This window comes from Oculina patagonica, chromosome 7 (assembly GCF_052425735.1).
Source record: "Oculina patagonica isolate OP01 chromosome 7, crgOcupat, whole genome shotgun sequence".
In the NCBI taxonomy this organism is placed as follows: Eukaryota; Metazoa; Cnidaria; class Anthozoa; order Scleractinia; family Oculinidae; genus Oculina; species Oculina patagonica.
In genome coordinates this window covers 23294463-23315181 of record NC_135764.1, presented here as the reverse complement: position 1 = coordinate 23315181, position 20719 = coordinate 23294463, and the positions used below count along the sequence as shown (strand labels likewise).

General features: G+C 40.3%; 2 protein-coding genes and 1 pseudogene across 2 annotated transcripts in view; all 3 read left to right on the top strand.

The window, feature by feature from the left end:
- LOC144660431 (uncharacterized) overlaps positions 1-20719 on the top strand; it is a 124225-nt gene that overhangs the window by 47111 nt on the left and 56395 nt on the right. The gene's annotated exons all lie outside the window — the stretch shown is intronic.
- The window catches only part of LOC144660434 (uncharacterized), a 34525-nt gene that overhangs the window by 9774 nt on the left and 4032 nt on the right, over positions 1-20719 (top strand). Inside the window, exons 6-12 of the mRNA XM_078521051.1 lie at positions 9063-9121; positions 10023-10099; positions 11512-11679; positions 14311-14374; positions 14892-17122; positions 17982-18027; positions 18620-18862. Coding sequence (XP_078377177.1) covers positions 9063-9121; positions 10023-10099; positions 11512-11679; positions 14311-14374; positions 14892-17122; positions 17982-18027; positions 18620-18862 — 2888 coding nt within the window. The remainder of the gene's footprint in view (positions 1-9062; positions 9122-10022; positions 10100-11511; positions 11680-14310; positions 14375-14891; positions 17123-17981; positions 18028-18619; positions 18863-20719) is intronic.
- Positions 5360-6279, top strand: LOC144660981 (uncharacterized; annotated as a pseudogene).

Sequence of the window (20719 nt, the reverse complement as noted above, 5' to 3'; positions counted from 1 at the left end):
TAAAATTAGTAAGAAAACAATACCAAATTACACACCATTATTATATGGCTACAATAGTATGTGCGCTCTGATTGGCTGCTGAGCGGGCATTATTTTCTTGTAATGACCGGGCATTATGAAAATTTTTCACGGCTCGACGGTTGTTTGAGTTGTGAGTAAAAGCTACTAGCAAGGGGGAAAAACAACAAAAAATGCCGACAAAATATAACTTATCTTTTCAATAACTGAGAGAAAAATATAAGCATACCGATACTTCTTTAGTATGAGCGACGAAGAGAGCCACAGAGAGCGAGAGCGAGTTTTACCTCCAGTGTTTTTTCCCTTGATTATACTCTTCTTAACTTATTATTATACTCTTCTTACTTAAATAACTTATTAACCTCATCCGTTCGGTCATTACAGGGGAATCTCAGACCTCGACCTTGATGTATTGACCTCGCTGTCGCTCAGTCAATACATCAAGGCCTCGGTCTGAACTTCCCCTGTAATGACTTCACTCTCGGTTAATAAGTAGTATGTAATTTGGTATTGAAATCAACAGTAATGTAATTCCTCGGAATCAACACTCCCCCCCCCCCCCTTGCACCCCCCCTTAAGGCTGGAAGGGCTCTTTTGGTCTCTTGATGCAATTAAAACTTAGTAAAACTTAAAAGCTTGATTTAACGGATAGCACAGACAGCCAGATCACCAATATTTCAGACATGATATCTTTCTTAGGTTTCAACCAAATGTTCTCAAATTTTCAGGATTGCAAAAGCACCCCATTCGCTAAGAGTTAAACCTAAAACATATTAAATTTATTACAGCAAGGCGCCCAAAAGTGTGACCACTTTTAATTTATTCACATTCTTTCGTGCAGATTTAATCCAATCAGAAGTCAACTGCAAGCTATCCACGCCTTTTGATTGGATTAAATCTGCAAGAAAGAATGTGAATAAATTAAAAGTGGTCACACTTTTGGGCGCCTTGCTGTAAATCGCTACCCTATTTTCAAGTTAATATTGCTTACTAGTGGTAACCGGTTAGAAAGTGCGGGCCTAGAATGACTGGAAAAGTTGCATATGTCTTGTAAGGGGCTTGGAAGGAGAGGTTTTGAACCATGGGAAGTGGAGGTACTCGAGCGAGTTTGCACATATTTGAGATTTGACCAGAAGCAGGATCCAAGTACATATATTTTGCAAGCACTTAACTGGCAATTTCTTGAAAAGGAGCAGTTGCAAGCGGCTGCAATTTTCAAGACGTTTCCAGGTTCGATCCATGGTGAATGAAGAATTAAGACTAGCTTCGATTCACTGCTGGAATAGTCACGAAATCATGCCTCGCTATTGGTAAACATTCTCTTCACCTTATTCTGGTCTTTTAGGCCGTTGTTCGCTTTTTTCGCCAAGTGTTGCTAATTCTGTCGGCAAAAAGCGTATTTTCCACCCGTACATACGTCGCCGATGCCTTGTCCGTTTGCAATAGCCGCTCCTGTTTTAGCTGCCGAGCCTGTCCGTGTCGCTCTTGCTAATTTAGATGTTAGGAGATGTTAGGATTATTCTTCTGTTCCAGCGCCGGCGGCCAAAGCGCCTGTAGAACTTGATGTTATGCCCGCCGCTCCGCAAGTTCAGGCAGCAAACAATGTGCAACCGGCCGCCGTTGAATCTCAACCTGCCGAGGTATTCTTTCTTCATCTTTGTTTTTCGGGGTTGTTCTTTTTACAATCGCCTTTTTGTCAAACATCAGAACCAGCACTAGAGAAAAAAACAGGGTGCGATTGGGAGGGCAACCCGCTAGCTGGGTCGGACCACGTCCGTCCGTTGATATGGTTTCTTCGTGGTCTGTCCGTGCATCTCCTTGCCTCTTGCAGTTTCGTGACCCAGAAAACTCTGTGGCGGGAAATTTGCAAAACCTCCTCCCGTACTGGGAGCTTGTTCTTCAGGGAGACCTAAAGGAGAAAGAGATTTATGGTTTTATTTCGGTAGGTGTAAAAGTTCATGACTTCTTTGTGCCCTTTTCTATCTTAATTGTTTATTACACCTCGTAGAACTAGTGACTGGTAACTTGTAGGTAGCTAAAGGTAACTCGGAAGTAGCTTTATGTAATTCAAGTGTTGTACATACAGTACAAGGCTACTTATATACGCTTACAGTGTGATAATAAAAGGCAGGTAAAACTTCAAGTTTGAATGAAGTTCAAAGCTAAATAAACAACTACATTGAGTTTATCAATGAGGAAGGAAGTTGCTTCTTCCGTTCAGGGTGTGTACCAGGATACTGCTTCAGATCTAGGTAAATAAAGGTGTTACTTGCGAATGTGCTTACTTCACATTTGACAGCAAGGAATAATGTACTGAACAAAATACAACAGGTACATTTCTTAAGACTTGAAGATAAATTCCTTTTATGTTCTTATTTACGATTGTATTAAAGATTCTAAATTCTAGATTCTAGATTCTATTATTCTGGCGAATACTAATAAATTATATTTGCGTTAAAATTCAACATTATAAACAACAGGACATATTGCAATGATGTATTTTACGGAGGAGCAACGCTTAGCTTGCAATTCTTAGCATAGAGCGGAACAAAGCTATAGTATGATAATAACGACCGGAAATTGCTATCTTAGAGAGTAAATATCACAATTAAAACTTGCATAAGGTCAAGGCTAAATCAACAGATGACATCTTAAGGTTAAATATATTTTACAAGCGTCATTTTCTGAGCTTTCTATATTTTCTAATAATTATTTGAATCACATAGTTTTACGGTGACACTCCCTTAAGCTAGCGTTCATTTTACCTGAAGACAAGCGCAGCAAGTTTGCAAGTCTTCAAGATAACATTCTGGTACATAAATCAGTGTCACTTAAGAATCTGCAGAAATTTGCGGGAAAAACCCCTTCATTTTCCCTTTTGGTTCCTGCTGCGATGCTTTTCTCCAGCGCCGCATATCATGCTATTGCTAACGCCACTAAGAAGTCTTTAACTCAAATTCGGGTATCTCGACAGCTTCAAGAGGAACTTTTACAATGGTGCTTTCTTGATTCGTGTCAGGGTTTTCTCCCTTGGCGAGATGAGCGGCACTTTTGTTTGGTTCTGTTTTCGGAGGCCTCCCTTACTGGGTAGGGTGGCTCTCTTGAATCTCCTGGGAGTCCTCCAAGACAAATTCATCATTTGTGGGACGAAACATTCTGAGCTGTCCCTATCGCGCCAAATGAAGCACAAGCTCTGCTGAACACAATGGAAGGTTTACTTTCAAACGTTCGCAATACGAGGATCGACGCCTTCGTGGATAGGTAAGTTTACTCACCGGTTGGGAAGAGCAGGCCTGTAGATCCCCATTTATCTCAGGAGTTTCAAGAAGTTGTTTTTCTTCACCATGGCCAGGAACCTATCTTTGACTTTGTTTTATATTCCATCTAAGGATATCGATAACCCCGCCGACGCGCCTTCTCACGTTTTGTCCGACATCGATTGTTCGCTCAGCGACGCCGCGTGGAGATTATTAGACAACGCTTTTGGTCCTCACACCATATATCTCATGGCGCTACCCTCCAACGTTCGTGTTGACTCCTCTGGACGCCCTTAACGTTTCTTCCCTCCATTGTCATGCCCTCAGTCGTCTGGTTGGAACGTTTTCTCCCAAGAGATTCACCTGGAGGAGAATGCTTACATTTTCCCGCCTTTTGTTCTTGTAGGCCCTCTCCTCAAATTTTTAAAAAATCGCAAGCTTATGCCTTTACCATCGTGGTACCTGACATTTCTTCAAGGAAATACTGGTTGCCTCAAGTTCAGCGAGTGGCTTCCAGTGCCTTCAAGTTAGGATGTAAGGGAGACAGCAGTATTCTCTTATTCCCAGCCAAATCTGGCGCTGCTCCATGGTCAGCTCGTCCACTCCAATGGGACCTCTGGGTTTTCCGAGTTCCTGCGTGCTTAACATTTCTAGTAACTTGCGCTAGGTGTTTTTCAAGTACGATGCGCTACGTCGCCATATTTTTGCGCATATTTGCTTGTTTTTATATCCTTCTTAGACATTAACAAATTAGTATATTTGTAATAAATCCGAAACTGTGCATAAAGTCTTACGCGTTATCCTTTGGTGTTTTACATCCTTAGCCGCTTCCTTAGTGGTTGATTCTTTTCGCAAGAAAAACTTAAGGGACTATTCACAGAGGATTAGCTCTATGAATATCAAACAACGTGGAGTTTTAAGATATTTTCATGCGATGTAAAAAGCTTTATATCTTCATTTTAGAATAACATTACAGCGAGATTTCCCGTGTTTAAGCGCAGTTATGCCAACACAAACTTATTTTACCCTACGCAGTACGCTTTTAAAAATTTGATAAAAATGATGTACCTCGTCGTACACAAGGAACACACTCAGCACACACGTGAAAGTATTCATTATGGCTCGATAGCTTATCTTAGAACAACATTTTACATGCACAACTTTCCACAAAATGAACCTTACTTCTTCAATTTTATTTTATTCTGTTCGATAGCAAAACGTTTTTCAGACGTTAAACTGTGCACGTAGAATCCTATAGTCTGTTCCAACGATTTCTTTGCTTTGAGCAGACAATATTTCCATTTTGTTCGAACCCTGAACACTGCCGAACACAAGCGAATGATCTCCCATTGTGTTATGTGAGCAAAACAACAAGGTACGATCGTTCTACAAAATCCAGGAGGAAACGTTTGCTTCAATTCAACCAAAATTCGACAAAATATCCTCTGTTTTAACGTGTTGCGTTCATAAATATTGAGGCAATGGGCAACCTTTGTGCCAGCTTCATTGTGATAGAGGCGATTTACAAAGGCTCCGATTTCACGCGATAAACTACCCCTGATTGCATTCTAATCCGCTGGTCACTGTCAAGATAAGGGTTGCGGGCCTCTCTTGGGCCCGAAAATATTACCTTATTCTTACTTAATTTACCGAGTACTAATTTTCGCGATTTCAAAATAATCGCGAAGAAACATTGCGCGAAGTTTAAACACGCGAAAATTTATACCATATTATATATCAAAACAATAAAAATTTTAAATGTTTGGAAATGCAACTATCTACCGTTGAAAATATCTCTCCGTCTAGTTTTCTCTAGCACCCTTCCTCAGATTACTAGCTGTTTTCTTCATCAGCTTAAAAGTCGGCCAAAACCTCTTTAGTATAGTCACCAAAGTTTCCGTTTGCAGGATCCTTGTAGTTACATTGAGCAAGACCTTTGTATATTTCCAGTAGTTCCTTAGTCTTTGACCACTGATCCATAAAACACTGACAAAATCGCGAAATTTAATACACTTTTGTTCGTATTTTTCTTGCAATAGTGAAAATTAGTACTCGCGAAATTCGAATACTAGTTCCTTAGGGAAAGAGCAAGAAACCGGCAATCCAGTGACCAATATTGCAAAGGGCCTCTGGTTCCAGAAGAAATCAATCAAGCAGAGCGGTAATGGGTAATGTCAGCACAAAGGGACCTAGAAGATTGGCAGAATCGCTTCAAAGATTTAGCACCATTTGTTCAAGAAGGCGTGGTACGAGTAGGGGGAAGGCTGAAGAATGCACCTCTCATTTACGAAGAAATCCACCCAATACTTCTGCCTGCTTGCCATCCGAAATCCAAGCTGATCATGCGAAACGTACAAACCCAAGTTGCACATGGGGGACCTAAGAGAACCCTATCAGAAAGCCGCTTCAAGTTCTGGATAACTCGTGGGCGAAACGTAGCAAAAAGTATTGTCAAAGATTGTTTCATATGCAGAAAGCTTCGCCAGCCACCGCACAGTACCCTAATGGCCGATTTGCCACCTGAGAGGTTGAAACCATTTTCTCCTTCCTTTTCCTTGACTGGTGTTAATCGTTTTGGCCCCTTCAACTTGAAGACTGGACGAAATAGAACAAAGAAGGCCTAGGGAGCACTGTTTACCTGTGCAACTGTTCGTGCCATTGATCTGGAAATTGTGGAGGATCTTTCCACTCCATCATTTATGCATGGTTGGCCCGCACGATAATCTTAGAAAATAGCAAGTCATTTGTTGGAACCGTGAAAGGGTTAAGGAAGCTAGTACAAGAAGGAAGAAATCGAATTGAAGACTTCGCTGTTCTCCACAGAATTCGTTGGATTTTCACCGCACCCCACAGTCCTCACCAGTCTTCCTTGGTCGAGCAACAGCAACCATTCCCCAACGCCCGTACCAAGAAACAAGAAACCTACGCAAGCATTTTGAATTTGTTCAAATGCTGCTCAACCACTTCTGGAAGCACTTCATACGTGAGTACATTCCAACCTTAACAAGAAGGGCAAAATGGCAGCTCAAGACAAGGCAACTTCAGGTCGGAGACGTTGTACTTTTGGTAGACTACAGAGTACCAAGAGGAACATGGGATGTTGCCAGAGTGACTGGTCCGGATGGTGTTGATAAGAATGTGCGAGTGAAGACCAGCAATGGTGTATACGACCGGTCCATTCAGAAATGCTGCTTCTTGATCGAGCAGGATCGGTAACTTTTGCCCCAGAGGATTTGTTGAGAACAGTTATTGCGTGACTTTGAGAACAGTTATTGCGTGACTTGCGTGAGTATGTAACAATGCACTGATGATTATAACCCGATTTGTTCACTTTATTAGTATCTGCGTTATCAAATACGCTTAGCGATTGAGGTTTTATGTTATTGACTGCTCACGAACACGTTTTAGCAGTAGATTTTTAGGTTTCCATTTCAGTTTGTAATAGCGCTCATCTCGCGAACATTTAGTTACTCTTAAGCTTTGTACCGTTCTATTGTTCTTCCGAAGCCACAGAGATCCACTCTTCAGGTACAATGACTCTTTATTAACCGTGCGAAGCCGGTTCATAATCTGGCCGGCGTTTTGTCGTTTGTAGTTTTTTTGTCGGTAAATCGTTCCAGACCCACGCGGCCCAGCCGGCACCTTGGTCACGGTCACGCAAGTTTTGATGTTTACTAGCGATCACTCGTTTAGCATGAACACTCTGCTCTCTATTTAGACGGAAATGTATGTTTTTGTGTCATTCGAGTGTTTTACCAGAAGAGAGGACTGAATAATCACATAGCGAAACCAAAGACCACTTGGATATGTCCCAGCTATTTAAAACTAGCACTACGTCAGACCTATGCCACGCGATCGCTCGCCTGTAGCTAAAAATAAACATTCACCTATTTTAAAAATATTTACGAATACTCTGCGCTCTGTTTGTGTGAAATATTTATTTTTGTGTTATTCAGGCGTTTGGCTCGGAGCGAGTACAAGTCGTACAATTTCCCCGAACATGTTGAATATTGGAAAATATTCCAATTTTTGTTTTGAGTTTATTTTCAGTGGGAATCGAAACGAAAATTGCAAGCTTAGCAAGAATGTGTCAAGGCACGGAATACACGTCATCGCGCCAGGGGAATTACCTTCTGAATCACGCAGTCAGGTTTGCTCTATTTATTATTGCAAAAGATCGTCGGACGACGCTAAACGGAGAAATACGACGGGATGGACTTAGTCAACTCTTTATTTTGGCGTGAAATGGACTTCTTTTTAATGCCATTCATGAACTGGTTTGGGTTTATTTTATTGAACATTCGAAACAAAATAAATATTTGCATGCGTAAGCAGGAATTTATCCGGCCAGGCATGTGGCTAAGCAAGAGTTGACGTGGTAAAGGAAATTCATGTCACGCACACTCCGTGACTCACGCAAACACGACTTGTGTGTTCCTCAAGTGACTGCTTTTCTAAAGATATTTCACTGTTCGGCGCCGTGGCTTTTTAGCCACAGAACTGAAAGAGGTGATCAAACATTAACCGCACGGTTACAAACTGCTTGAAGTTCTTGTTTTTTATGGTTGTGTGTTTGTAGATGTATTTCGAATATTATTCTATTTGTTATTTATCAGCTTAGCGTGAAATAGTTCGATAGTACAATGTGAAGCATTACTTTTATTACAGAATCTGTTCATTAAAAGATTAAAGAAATCTCTGGCGAGCTTTATGCGTTTGTCACCTTCTTGACCAAGTCTCAAAATCTAATTTAATTAATTTTCGGTATTAACTTGGCTCCATGAAGTATGCAGGAAACCTACCGCAAAACACGCGATACACGCAATGTCCCTGAGAATATAACGTAGACTAATCTGTGCATGCGTTTAGCGCAAAGTTCTTTGCTCTAGAAAGAATAGTACCACAAGGAGAGCGAAGGGTTTTCTGAAACAAATATATACCTTTTAAAAATCTTCATATGAAAGACCTAAATGTATTCCAAATTTTACCTGGGGCGTAAGGTCAGGTGCTCCCCACCCCCGCCCCCTCACAAAGGAATAATTAATTAATTAATTACTTGACTTTTAAAATTAACACCTCAGGGCGTTAGGGCGGGGCGCCCGATAGTCCCAACAAACCATTACATCTGATACTGGTCAGCGGATACCTTGTTTTGACAGCTGTCAATTGACCATAACATGGATTTCCAATATCAAAGATCGAAGTCGTAAACCTCTCACGTTAACCAAGGAGGCACAAGATGGCATGCATTGTCTCCCCCGCTCGGGGTGCCTTGTGACTTCCCTCCTCTCCCCCATTGTCCCACATTGTTATTGTACAGGCGGGCGGTCGGGCGTACGCTCACGTGATAACCACATATTTCAGACTTAATGGGTTTACCAAGAATTGTTACCCATGGTGCTCCGTTGATGCGCTTCGCGCGCAGGAGCTCCGCTATAAATAATAGAAGTGATTTTGCTTGCGTCATAGATTGCACATACGCCGAATCAAAAAACCATCCTTTTAAAACGCGCGCGTGTGTGATAGCCCGAGAGAGCACTTTTTCCGCTTGAAGCCGGTGCGTTTGCCAGATATTCGCACAAAAATGCCTCAACTAACTTTCACAACTCTCCGGTTTCCATCTATTGGAAGAGTCCGACAGTTTATAACTTTTGGGAAGGTTGCGCGATAAAGGCCACCAAAACTGGCAGCTAATGCTGTTACACTCACATTCTCCAAATTTATTTAACCTTTAGTTTAAATTTAGACCTGATCCTGTTTTTGATTTTTACCTCTTTTTCTTTTAAGATACTGTGGTGTTTCAAAGCACTATAAATTATATTACAGTGATGGAATGCACTTTATAGGTAAGTTAAGCATTAAACGTAAGGATAGAAAAACAACCATGACAGGGTGTGTTTACCATTTACAAAAAAAATTCCGGAAGTTCCAGTTGCGATGCCGGGACACGTCGTTTTGGTTCGTTCTATTAGAAAATTTCCGATATAAACGGAATTACTGAAAAGGTAGTTCCTTTTTTCGGTATAGGCACTCCTTTATCAACTATGGACATTTACTTTAAAAGCTACACAGCAAAAGCAACTTTTTGTTCTATCGTCAATTTTTTTTTTTGAATAATAAAACACTATATACACGTGAAATAACGTATTATAGTACAACTTAAGTAAAGCGCGCGTTCTAATTGGTTTATTTAGCGTCTACCATTTGCCCATGGGTTCACGCTGACGTATGCCTTTAACCTGAGCACGCGCGCAGATCGACGCGACATGGCACAAGGAAGTGCCATTTTTACATGTTTTCTCGATTTTCCTGTGAATTTGAAAAGCTAAACAAAGGAAACCCATTTCTCCATAATGTTAAAAGACTTTGAGGTATATATAATGCAAGTTTGAAATAAATCAAAACTTTGTTTGTTTTTTCTTTTAGGTTTTCGTCAGCGTTTACGCCCGCGTTTACGTGAGCACTACACGCAATTGTTTAAATAGTGCGCGCACTTTTACCTCAAAACAAGTCTAAATCGCCTCAAAGTTGTGCTATAAAACAAATGGTAAACGTCACAGCGTGCACTATTGAGTTACAGATGCACTTGGGAGGTTTGCTAAGCACTCAAGAAGCAAGAGTCGCCCTTGGCTATCGTCTCGGGCAACTCTTACGCTTCTTTCGTGCTTAGCAACCTCCCGCGTGCATCTGTAACTCAATAGTGCACGCTGTGACGTTTACCATTTGTTAAATAATATTTCATTTTAGGGGAAATGCGATTTGCAACCCTTGACGATCTTGTGAATGATGGCTTGAAAACCATGTACTTAGACACCTTCGCCGAGGTATGTGAACAAAACTTGTCGGTAATAAATTTAAAAAAGTCACCGTCTTCAGTTCAACCATGAACAAGAACGTCCTGAAACAAAAGCTTTAACTCTCATTCCAATGACTACACACACGTTACATTTCGTATTCGTCCTCTACTGAACGACAAGCTGAAATGGCCAAATTCTGTGTTTTTAAGCGATGACATAATGATAACGTCATCGCTTTATGTCATGAGGCGGTGTACAGGATCTGTTGTCTGTTGCGTTTGGTCGACCGCAAAGAAAGTGAACAGAAGTCAAGTTTCACTCAACAAGAAATCGCCGCGTAGAAAACACAAAAGCGACGAAGATGCCGCTTGACCTTAAGCCTGCTCGCGTGTATCGTTTGTCGTAAACGTAATGTATGTAATGTAAAACTTTATTTATTCACGGAAAACCATCAGTTACATTAAGCTAAAGTAAAAAACTAAACTAAAAACAACTGCTTACATGATTGCTGTGTGGGAATCCGACATATCAGCTACCTTCTTGATAATTTGCTTAAAATTAATAACAGATACAGCATTTTTAAGACATTTGGGCAGGTTATTCCATTACATAGCCCCGCTGTAAGAGAAGCTTCGGTTTAAATAATTGGTACTTGGTTTGGGTAGCGTCAGCTTTCCCTCAGAGTCTCTCAAGTTATAAACAGAGTGACGCTGAGAGAAAAGGCTTTGTAGATAATCTGGGGCAAGTCCATTCATGGTTTTAAACATTATCAAGGCTTCCTGTTTCTTTCGTCGAAGAAATAGCCTCTCCCAGTCGTGGGTGGACAGGAGGTGGTTTGAGCTCGTATCAAAAGGTGATTTGGTAATAACTCTGGCTACACGGTTCTGTAATTTTTGGAGCTTATCACTCAAGTAACCACTCAAACAGTCCCAGACAGGGCTGCAATAATCAAAAGGTGGCATCTGTCTGTCTGTCCGTCCGTCCGTTTTATTTTTAAGGGTCTTTCTCATATAGAGGAGAAACGCTGTGGAATTCATTGCCTATCGATATTAAAGCGTCCGAATCTAAAGCTATATTTAAAGGATATCTGACAAGTAGGCAAGCAAACTGTTGACTAGATTTTACTATTTGTACATATTTTTAGTGTATTTATGTTTAAAAACGGCTTTCACGTAAAGAAGTTTTTTTTAACTTATGGGATTACCTTTTTAAAATAAAAGTCAATCAATCAATCAATCAATCAATCAATCAATCAATCAATCAATCAATCAATCAATCAAGCAATCAATCAAGCAATCAGTCTGTCTGTCTGTCTGTCTGTCTGTCTGTCTGTCTAGAAACTATCTTGCTGGCTATTGTAACACATAAGGTCTGTTGCAGTACATGTTAATTTAGAGTTACCAGTGACATTGCCTGATGCAATGTTTGTGTATCTTCAGAAATATCGCGCTGTGTATGATTATGATGCCATTGAGGATGACGAGGTCAGCGTTTTGAAAAATGACATTATCACTGAAGTGACGGTGATTGACGATGGGTGGATGGTGTTAGGACGAGTGGAAAGAACTGGACAATATGGAATGCTGCCATCACACTACCTGGAGAAAGTATGATCACTGAATTGCAGCTTTTTTGTCCCTGATTGTTAGATGCATAAACGAGGAACATTACGGAATCACAAGTTCGACTTTTGATAACGTGCGGTGTTTCAGTAGAAAATTAATTCATTTTAATGTCTTTTGGAGCTGATGTTTGTTCTTCTGACTCCGAAAAACGAGCAAAATGATGAATACCTTCTCGTCTTGAAATGAAAGTAAAGTATGATACAGTTAGAAAACGTTTCTATGGCATTGGGCATGAAGTTATGGCCACCTTCAGATTTCAGATCGAGAACAGGTGCGAAAACAAGGAGTATCTATCTATTTTCAAACCATAATTGTTCCTAGTCCAGTCCCTGAACTCTATCTTCCGTGCGCCCCATAAAGGGCTTAACCCAGGCGGGAGAAGAGAGAGTCCAGGATAACTTGCATGCGCATGCTCATAACGAACTAATCAGAAACGAGGAGTATGGCGTTACTTTCGTGGGACACGCGCGCAAGGGTTAAAATTGCTTACTCAAGTGACCAATTCAACTACGCGACTAGACTTGCCTACAAGTCGAGCTCATAGAGCGTGAAGCGGGAGAGCTCGACTTGTTTCCCCAGCAGGAAAACGCATCAAATGACGTTATTTTGGCGCGAACTTTTCTGTGACTGTGGGGTGCCAATTTTCAAGCTGCCAAAATTACTTTTTGTCAAAATTACTTTTTGCAAGTAATGGATTTTGAAAACAAACCCTGCTCTCGATCTAGTCTACGCTTGGAGCTCAAATGGCGAAGGAAAATACCCAAACCAAATGTTTTGTTCGCGTTCCTGCTCGAGAAAATATGTACTTTCAATGGTTAGTAGAAAATGCGGCCTTACCAATAAGATTATTTTCTGAGTCGAATAAGAAAAAACGTTGCCGAGATCGTGAGCTTCTTCTCGCGCGGAAATTCAAATTACCAATAAGATTATTTTCTGAGTCGAATAAGACAAACCGTTGCCGAAATCGTGAGCTTCTTCTCGCGCGGAAATTCAAATTGAATTTCAAATTGATACAAGAGAAATCGGCAATTGTTTGCCAAAATTGTTTCGAGTCATTCCGAGCGCAACGAAACGCTATGCAACACAGTTTTTAGGGCAATCGAGAAATTCTCCAAGACACAAGAAAGGCTGGAAGATAATTTGAAAGGCTCTATCTGTGTTAATCGCTTGAGGAAAGCAACTGATGAAAACGAAGATTAACTGAAGGTATGAAAAAATTCTCAGTGCATCAAAGAGAACAGTTTTCAATGCAATCGAGTCAGCTTTCAGTCGAAGTGTAATTTAAATTGTAAACAATAACAAGCGGCCGCTCAACATTTCGCGATGAAGTGCCTTTCGTCGATAAAGTTCCACGCGTAAAAACCTCGATGGCTACTTAGTAGATAGCGATAGTGTCCTTGATTGAACGCATAATAAATAAGGGAAACAAAGAAATCGAGGAATCAAAACTCACTCACGAGACAATATTCCATAAGAGATTGTAAGAGATTGTTGGTTTCATCTTACGCGCGTGATCGATCTTTATCTGGCAAGGACCTGGTTTGATTACGTGAACTTGACAACGCTGTTCTCTGATTGGATAACCATACAGGAGGAAATTCCTCCTGTAAATTTGGCGCGTTGCAAGTGATAAAAGCCGTTCGGGGTCTACCTCCGCACCAAATTGGAAACGAGAAGCAAACGACTATTAGAAAGTCTACTACGCTACTAACTGCGCGACTAAAATGCAAGAAAAAATTGTGCTAAATTTAGTCCAAATCCAACAACCGCATTCCCAGGGCTTTTCCCTTAGCCAGTTCGATGAACAGGTACAAGATACCAGGAATAGTTGACGGATAGCGATTGTTGTTTCTGGCCGTTAGCTTTAAGCAGACTGACAAGCAAGGCCTTTTTAAAGTTATTCCGGAGTTTCTGCTTTAATTTAGTACACTGTCGCGTAGTTGAACTATTCAGCTGTACGCGCGCGTTTTCAAAAGTGCTGTCAAATATGGTTTCCCCCCTGGGGGGACTCTAATATGAAAGGGGCGGGGATGTTGGTCGGAAATTTTGAAAAGAATCCCTGAAAGAGATCAATCTGGGTGTGGCTCAAGCTTTTCTTGACCCCTAAAAGATACCAAAAACCTAAGAATAGAATTTATATTTGTGTATTTCTTCGTGTGCAGCCCTAAACGAGACCATTATGGCTAAAAATATTGGCCTTTTGCCCGGAACTAGGCGACACCAAAATTTCGAAATTTACCCCCCTAAGTGAGACGACCAGTATCCCCGCCCCTTTCAAATGCGAGTCCCCCACGGGGGTTTTCCGCGATTTCGGGGAAAAAACTGGCCCATGCGCGTGCAAGTTATCCTGGACTCTCTTATCGTGCCTGGGTTTATATAGGGCGCGCGGAAGAGAGACTTCAGGGACTGGATTAAATTGTTCCCAGAGTTTTCACTCCTCTTCGTTAGTGAGTGTTGTATGTAGAATGTACATGTTTGCTCACCTGGAAGACATTGTATAATATGCTTAGTTTCCAGACCAGTCAATATTCTTATATTCACCTCTACAAATTATACTAGGTCTGTTTAATTGCTACCTAAAGCAGTCATATTGAAGTACGTTTTGAATTGAAGGTTTCTAGAAAAGGTGGCAGTGTCAGGGATGAAGATGAAAACGATAAGCAAGATGATGTAAAAGGTATGTCAAAACCGTTTACTGTGATAGTAACAGACTTAGTTCCCGTTTCCTCGTTTTGTGTAATGCCGTTCGATCACATTTGGATTTTTTGTACGTTAGAAGCGAAAAGAAAAATTCCCAATCTATACAGCTATGAACTAACATTTTGGTATTCTCTGACAGGGAGGTGGCAGTGGCAGTGGTAGTGGCAGTGGCAGTGGTAGTGGCAGTGGCAGTGGCAGTGGCAGTGGCAGTGGCAGTGGCAGTGGCAGTGGCAGTGGCAGTGGCAGTGGCAGTGGCAGTGGCAGTGGCAGTGGCAGTGGCAGTGGAAGTGGTAGTGGAAGTGGTAGTGGTAGTGGTAGTGGTAGTGGTGGTGGTGGTGGTGGTGGTGGCGTAGTAGCAGCGGCAGTAGTAGTAAGAGCAGCAGGGATAGTATAGTAGTAGCGGTAGTCAAACTAATATCTACATCTTTAGGTTTAAAGTAAAACACTATCCATGTTTGCAGCTTGACCGTTTTTGTTTGTTTCTTTACTAATAGCTCCCCAGAAGATTCTTGCACGAGGACCCCTTGCTCTCCAAGCTTACCAGAAAGCCCTGCTAGAAGGAAAAACCAAGGTAAAGAAAGTGCCAATAATGTTGATTGGGCAAGGCCAGTCAGGAAAAACCAGCTTAAAGAGGTCATTAAAAGGAGAACGCTTTGATCCAGATGAGAAAAGTACTACAGGAATAGAAATGGATCCTTCCTACTGTAAAGTGTCAACAGAAGTTTGGAAAATAGGTGACAGAACCAAAGACACATGTATAGACCCTGCACCGATTTCTTATGAACAGAGCACAGCTGAGTTCATTTTAAGGAACCTAGAGGAAAAAGGAAAACAACCCAAGTTTAGTCAAATGAAGTGTACAAATATGACTGTGGATACACCAGTATTAGATCGAAAGGAACATTATTCGAAGTTTCCTGATGCATCGTGTTCATGGGATAACGAAGTCTCGAAAGACAGTGTTAATGCTGTACCAGCAAAGGTACCGGATGACATCGCCGCAGTGGTTGAAAAGATGCTTGAAAACGATGACAGTGGAAAAGATGAGGAAGAGATGTACTCAATCTTGTGGGATTTCGGTGGACAATCTGTATACTACGTCACCCACCCACTCTTCCTCACAACAAGAGCAATTTACTTTTTAGTGTACAATCTAAGCTGGGATCCTAATAGAACCGCCAACCCCCAAGTAAAGCACGGATTATACAAAGATGTGGTAGATGTTTTCTGTGACAGGAGTAATATGGATTATCTCGACGTTTGGATGTCCTCGGTCTCCAGTTTGATTTCGCAAGATGAAGAGACAATTTTTTCTGAGATCTTACCAGAAAAGTTGCCTCCAGTTTTCCTTGTTTGCACCCACGCTGATAAGCCCTATTGCAGCAAAAGTCCAGATGAGCTTGCTCGTGAGATATATGGCTCATTAAAGGGAAAAATCCATGGCAAACATTTGGTGGACGTCTTTGTCGTAGACAACACAAAGTCTGGAAGTGGACAAGAATGCCCAGAAGTCATCCGTCTGAGAAAGGAAGTGCTCAGTATTGCTAAGCTGCTGCCACAGATGGAAGAAGTCTTCCCAATCAAATGGCTGAAGTATGAAAAGGTTCTTCAAAGTCTGCTAGAAGATGGCTTAAAGTGGATTTCCCTTGAGGATGCAAGAAAGATTGCAGAAGAGGAATGCGGAATTTCTGGTAACGGGCAGTTCCAGGCGTTATTGAACTTGTTACAGGACCAGAAAATTTTGATTCATTTTGATGACACGCCAGAGTTAAACAGAATGGTGATTTTGGACCCTCAGTGGTTGGTAGATGTTTTCAAGAAAGTAATTGCCACTAAACCCAGTGAAAAGAAAGGAAGAAAATTTGAAGAATTGTGGTTGAAGCTTGAGACAACGGGAATTTTGGAGGAAAAGCTCTTACAGCATGTATGGAGCCCTTTGTTTGACAGCGAAGAAACTTCTCACAGCCTAATCGCCTTGATGGAAAAGTTTTGCTTGATATGTCCATGGCCGTCAGCAGCCGAGAGCAAGTCTGATAACGAATATCTTGTACCATCCATGTTGATGTTCCCACCCCAAGAGGACGTCACTAAGCTGATTGCATCTGCAGGGATTCCATCGCTTTTCGTGAAGTTTAAATCTGGCCAAATTCCCCCTGGCATGTACTCCCGTCTTGTGCTGATGGTATATCAGTGGTGCACCAAGGAATGGTTCTGTCAAACACACCCTCAATTGCATCAAAATTTTGCGAGGTTCTTTACTCATCCTTCTGAAGGCTGTTCTATAATCCTTCTTTGCCACTACTCTTCTATTGAAGTAGTTGTCCACAAAGAAGACTGTACCGCTGAGATATGCTCAACTGTACCACCAGGACTCAACTCATCTTCAGAATTCAGCTATGACACCTTTCAAGTAGCTATTGCTCGTACCGTGTGTCGACAACTGGGATTGATGCTTGAATGCATGCGCAAGGAATTTCCTTGGTTAAAGAACATGAAGTATGAGATGTCAGTCTGCTGTCCAGTCTGTTGCAAAGAAGGTGCCGTTGAACATTGTCGCAATCACAATGTACGTGGATGCAAGCAAGAGGAGTGCCTACACTTTTGGTCAGAATCGCAGCTGCGCGAATGCCAAGAACCCATCATTTGCACGAAATCTGTTGTTTCTGGAAAGTGCAGGGTTTCATTCAACATCTTTGGACACTGGGCCAAACTTGCTGATGAACAGGTAAGATGCAGTACATCGTACTAAGCTTTTCTTATTTGCAGGTATTTTTTCAATTGTTGTTATGAATTAGTGAATTGGATGAACTGTATTAAGGGGCAGTATCATGAGCATCACTTCGAACAGTCAAAAAACCAAAAAATAATGGTCTAGCTTTGTTAAAAATGACTATAACAGTCCACGAAAGTAACAAAATAGGTATTATGGGATTTCAATCAAAACTTGAAAACGTCTACTTGAAAACGTCTGGCAGACGTTTTCAAACTCTGCCCATGTGTCTTGGATAAATCGTTAAAACTAGTTACACTTTGCTCTCCTTTAAATGATTAACTTAATATCTTTACCTTGGTGTTCTAGGCGCATCTTTTGAATGAGCTAAGCTATTTAGTCATTTTTTTTTGCTCCGTTATGGTCACAAATGCATCAAAATCCCCATGATACTGTCCCTTTAATACGGAAAAGAACATTTATTGATAAAATGTTAAAAACGTTCTCATTTTAATTAAAGAGTTGTTACAAATGTATACGTTTTTATTCACCAGACCAGAAAACACAGCTTCCTTGCAGTCAAATGTTAGGTTATTAAGGCACCGCGTGCTGTATTAAATAACACTGCATAAAAGCATAAGAATAGTATTTGCATTTTCTGATTTTGTCTTGCTAAACGTGAGTTAGGCTATTTAATGGACGAATTTAGAGTCCAAAGGTGCAACGTTTAGAGCCATTTGCAACGATTCCTGTTTTAATACCCCACAAGGATTTCTTCGAAAAACGTATTCTTAGAAATCCTTGCGAGCAAAAAACGACACAATACAATACCGTATTATTGTATGCTAAGCAGATGATTATTTGTTGAAAACAGAGAGCCTTAGATGGACGTAATAGGAGAGCTTTGCCTTATAAGGAAGGTAAGCAGCTGTATTGTGTCTCTTTTAAAACTGAAAAATTCTTTACAGAGAATTTTTTAATGGAAAACGTGTTTCCTTTTAGCCATTCTACGCCGACATCCGATCGCTTGACGCATTTTAAAACAACCCAACAGTCAGAAATGTTTCACTGCAGCCCTTCCCTTTAGTGTCAAATCTACGGCGTCTCTTTCTTAAACATGCATCGTGAGTCCAATCACAACCCTTAATATGGCAAACCAAATGTTCTACAAAATGGGTAGTTTTTGCTAGCTTGTTCGTGTTTGATAAGTTACGACTCATTAATAGAACACATAACGGCATATTTTCTATCAGAGAAAATCTCTATCTTTCTAAGCGTTAATAACTATCGGAAAAGACCGCAAAGAGCATGTAATCGAGTTTATGCAAGTTTTTATTTTTGTTTTTGTTTTTATCGATTTTAAGTTTAATTCTTCGTCTACATATGTTCAGAGAACATATGAAGACGAAGCATGCTAATTACAAAAGTAAGTCATTGACCATTATCTAAGTTTTCTCCTGCCGTAGAGTAAACTCGAGGATGTACCTTTTTATAGTTATTTCTATCATCTAGGTGACAGCGAACAAGCCTTAGTCCTCCCTAGCGGGGTGCTCGAGGCCCTTCAATTGAAGACGTGCGATGCAAATGGTGTCGTGGCTCGACTGCAAGAAAGTCTTTCCTTGAAGCAAGCATCATTGGAACAGCCTGATCCAGAGACCAAGCGGCAAATTCGCTGCCTTTGCATGAAAGCTAAGACAGCCAACAGGCTTGATGTTGTTAAAAAACTAAGAGAAATTGCACCTGCTGGTACAACAGGCAAGTTGTCATTTTCCGATATCTATGGAATTGGTTTAGTTTAATTGCGCCGAGCTGTTGTTCTAATGTTGTCTTCTTTGGTGTTATACTTGACTTTCCCTTTACCTTTCTCTACAAATGAGAACTTGCGAATTACCTTAAGGTTACTATTTTTAGCGGCTACTTATTTAGCGATTTTTCTGAGCAAGACTTAGCGACTATTTAGCGATGTTGCGAAAATTTAAAAAAATAGCGACATTGTGTAAACCAGTTTTTAATGAAAATATAGCTAAGATGGAAATAAATGTTCAGTAAAAGAATAAAGTAATTTGAATTGAACGAATATTTGCATTGCCCGAAAGAACAAAGTTACCGGTATCCACTGTTTAAAGAATTTTTCAAGTCGACTATGTTTAGTTTTGTTTCCTTTGGGGTGTGAGGGGGGTACTTAAAATTAACGAGTATTAAATTTAACCGAGACAAATTTTAGCGAGTACTAAATTTAGCGATTTTCGCCCAACGAGTAAAATTGCTAAAATTAGTAGAGGGTCTTGATAGCACAAGTGTCGTAAATATTTTTAAAAACACAACAACGCTTATCAGTTTTCGAAACATGTTTCGGTGTTTCAAACATCATCATCAGCCATAATGAATTTATAAGGTTTACAGAATGATCGTTATTATATATATGTCTGAATTTATCAAAACCGGGTCAAAGAAAAGTGACGTCAGTATTCTTGAACAAGTACGTTACTGCGCGAATTGGCTTACAACGCCACAAGAAAGGGGAAAAAAAAAAAAAATACAGCGCTGAAAGGTAGAGAAGAGAGAGGAGAAGAGAAAAAAAGACTGACATTCCCTTAGTTTTTATATCATGGAGTTTGGAGATAGTTTCTGGCGAGAAAAAAACGCGTTTACAGCGATTTTCGCTTTAAACGGTGAAAATTTCCTTGACCTGGTTTTGATAAATTCAGACATATATGTAAGAGCCTATACAATGAGCCTTTATAAATTTAAATTAAGGTAAAGTGCAAACTTATTTAAACTAACCAAGAAAAATTTAAAAAGAACAATAATGAAAACCACTTAGCTGAAAAAGATACATTTAAAAGTGTAACGATAAATTGACATGCTCAACTTGTTTGTTGAGTTCTGGATTTAACTGTTCAATATGAAAACTCTCCTTGATTTTGAGTTGTGAGAAAGTTTTAGCATAATCAACAATTTTAAAACTGGAGGCATCACAACTGTCTTGACAATGCCTAGAGCAATTAAGATGTTTAAAAACATGGGAATTTTTGTCCCGAAAAAGATGTTCATTAACACGTGTGTGAAAATGCCTATTGGTTTCACCAATATAACGAGCTCCACAGCTCGCACACGTAAACTGGTACACAACACGTGATTTTAGAGACTCGGAAATAAAATCCTTAGGTCTAAACATACTGCTAAGTTTGAATGGAGAGAATATAACTTTTACATTTAAATCTTTGCAAGACTTATTAATAATAGATGGAATTTTCTTCCCTGTGTAGGTAGAATAAAAACTAATATATGGTAGTTTGTAAAAATGGCAGTTGGATATGTCAGATGTGGAAGTATCCACTGTTCTGTGGTTTTAACTTTTCTGAGATAACCTTTAACTGACTTGTCAATGAGCCAACTTGGAAATAGATTACGTTTCAAAATAACAGAAAGGTTTTTGATGTCATTTTGAAAGCCCTGAGTAGTGTTTTTAATTTTGTAGGCTCTGTCTATGAGAGTTTTAATTAAACCTAATTTGTACTTAAAAGGAGTAAAGCTAAAATAATTAGTTATTAGACCAGTGTCAGTCTTCTTCCGAAAAACGGAAGTGATACAAGAGCATTGATTGTCACC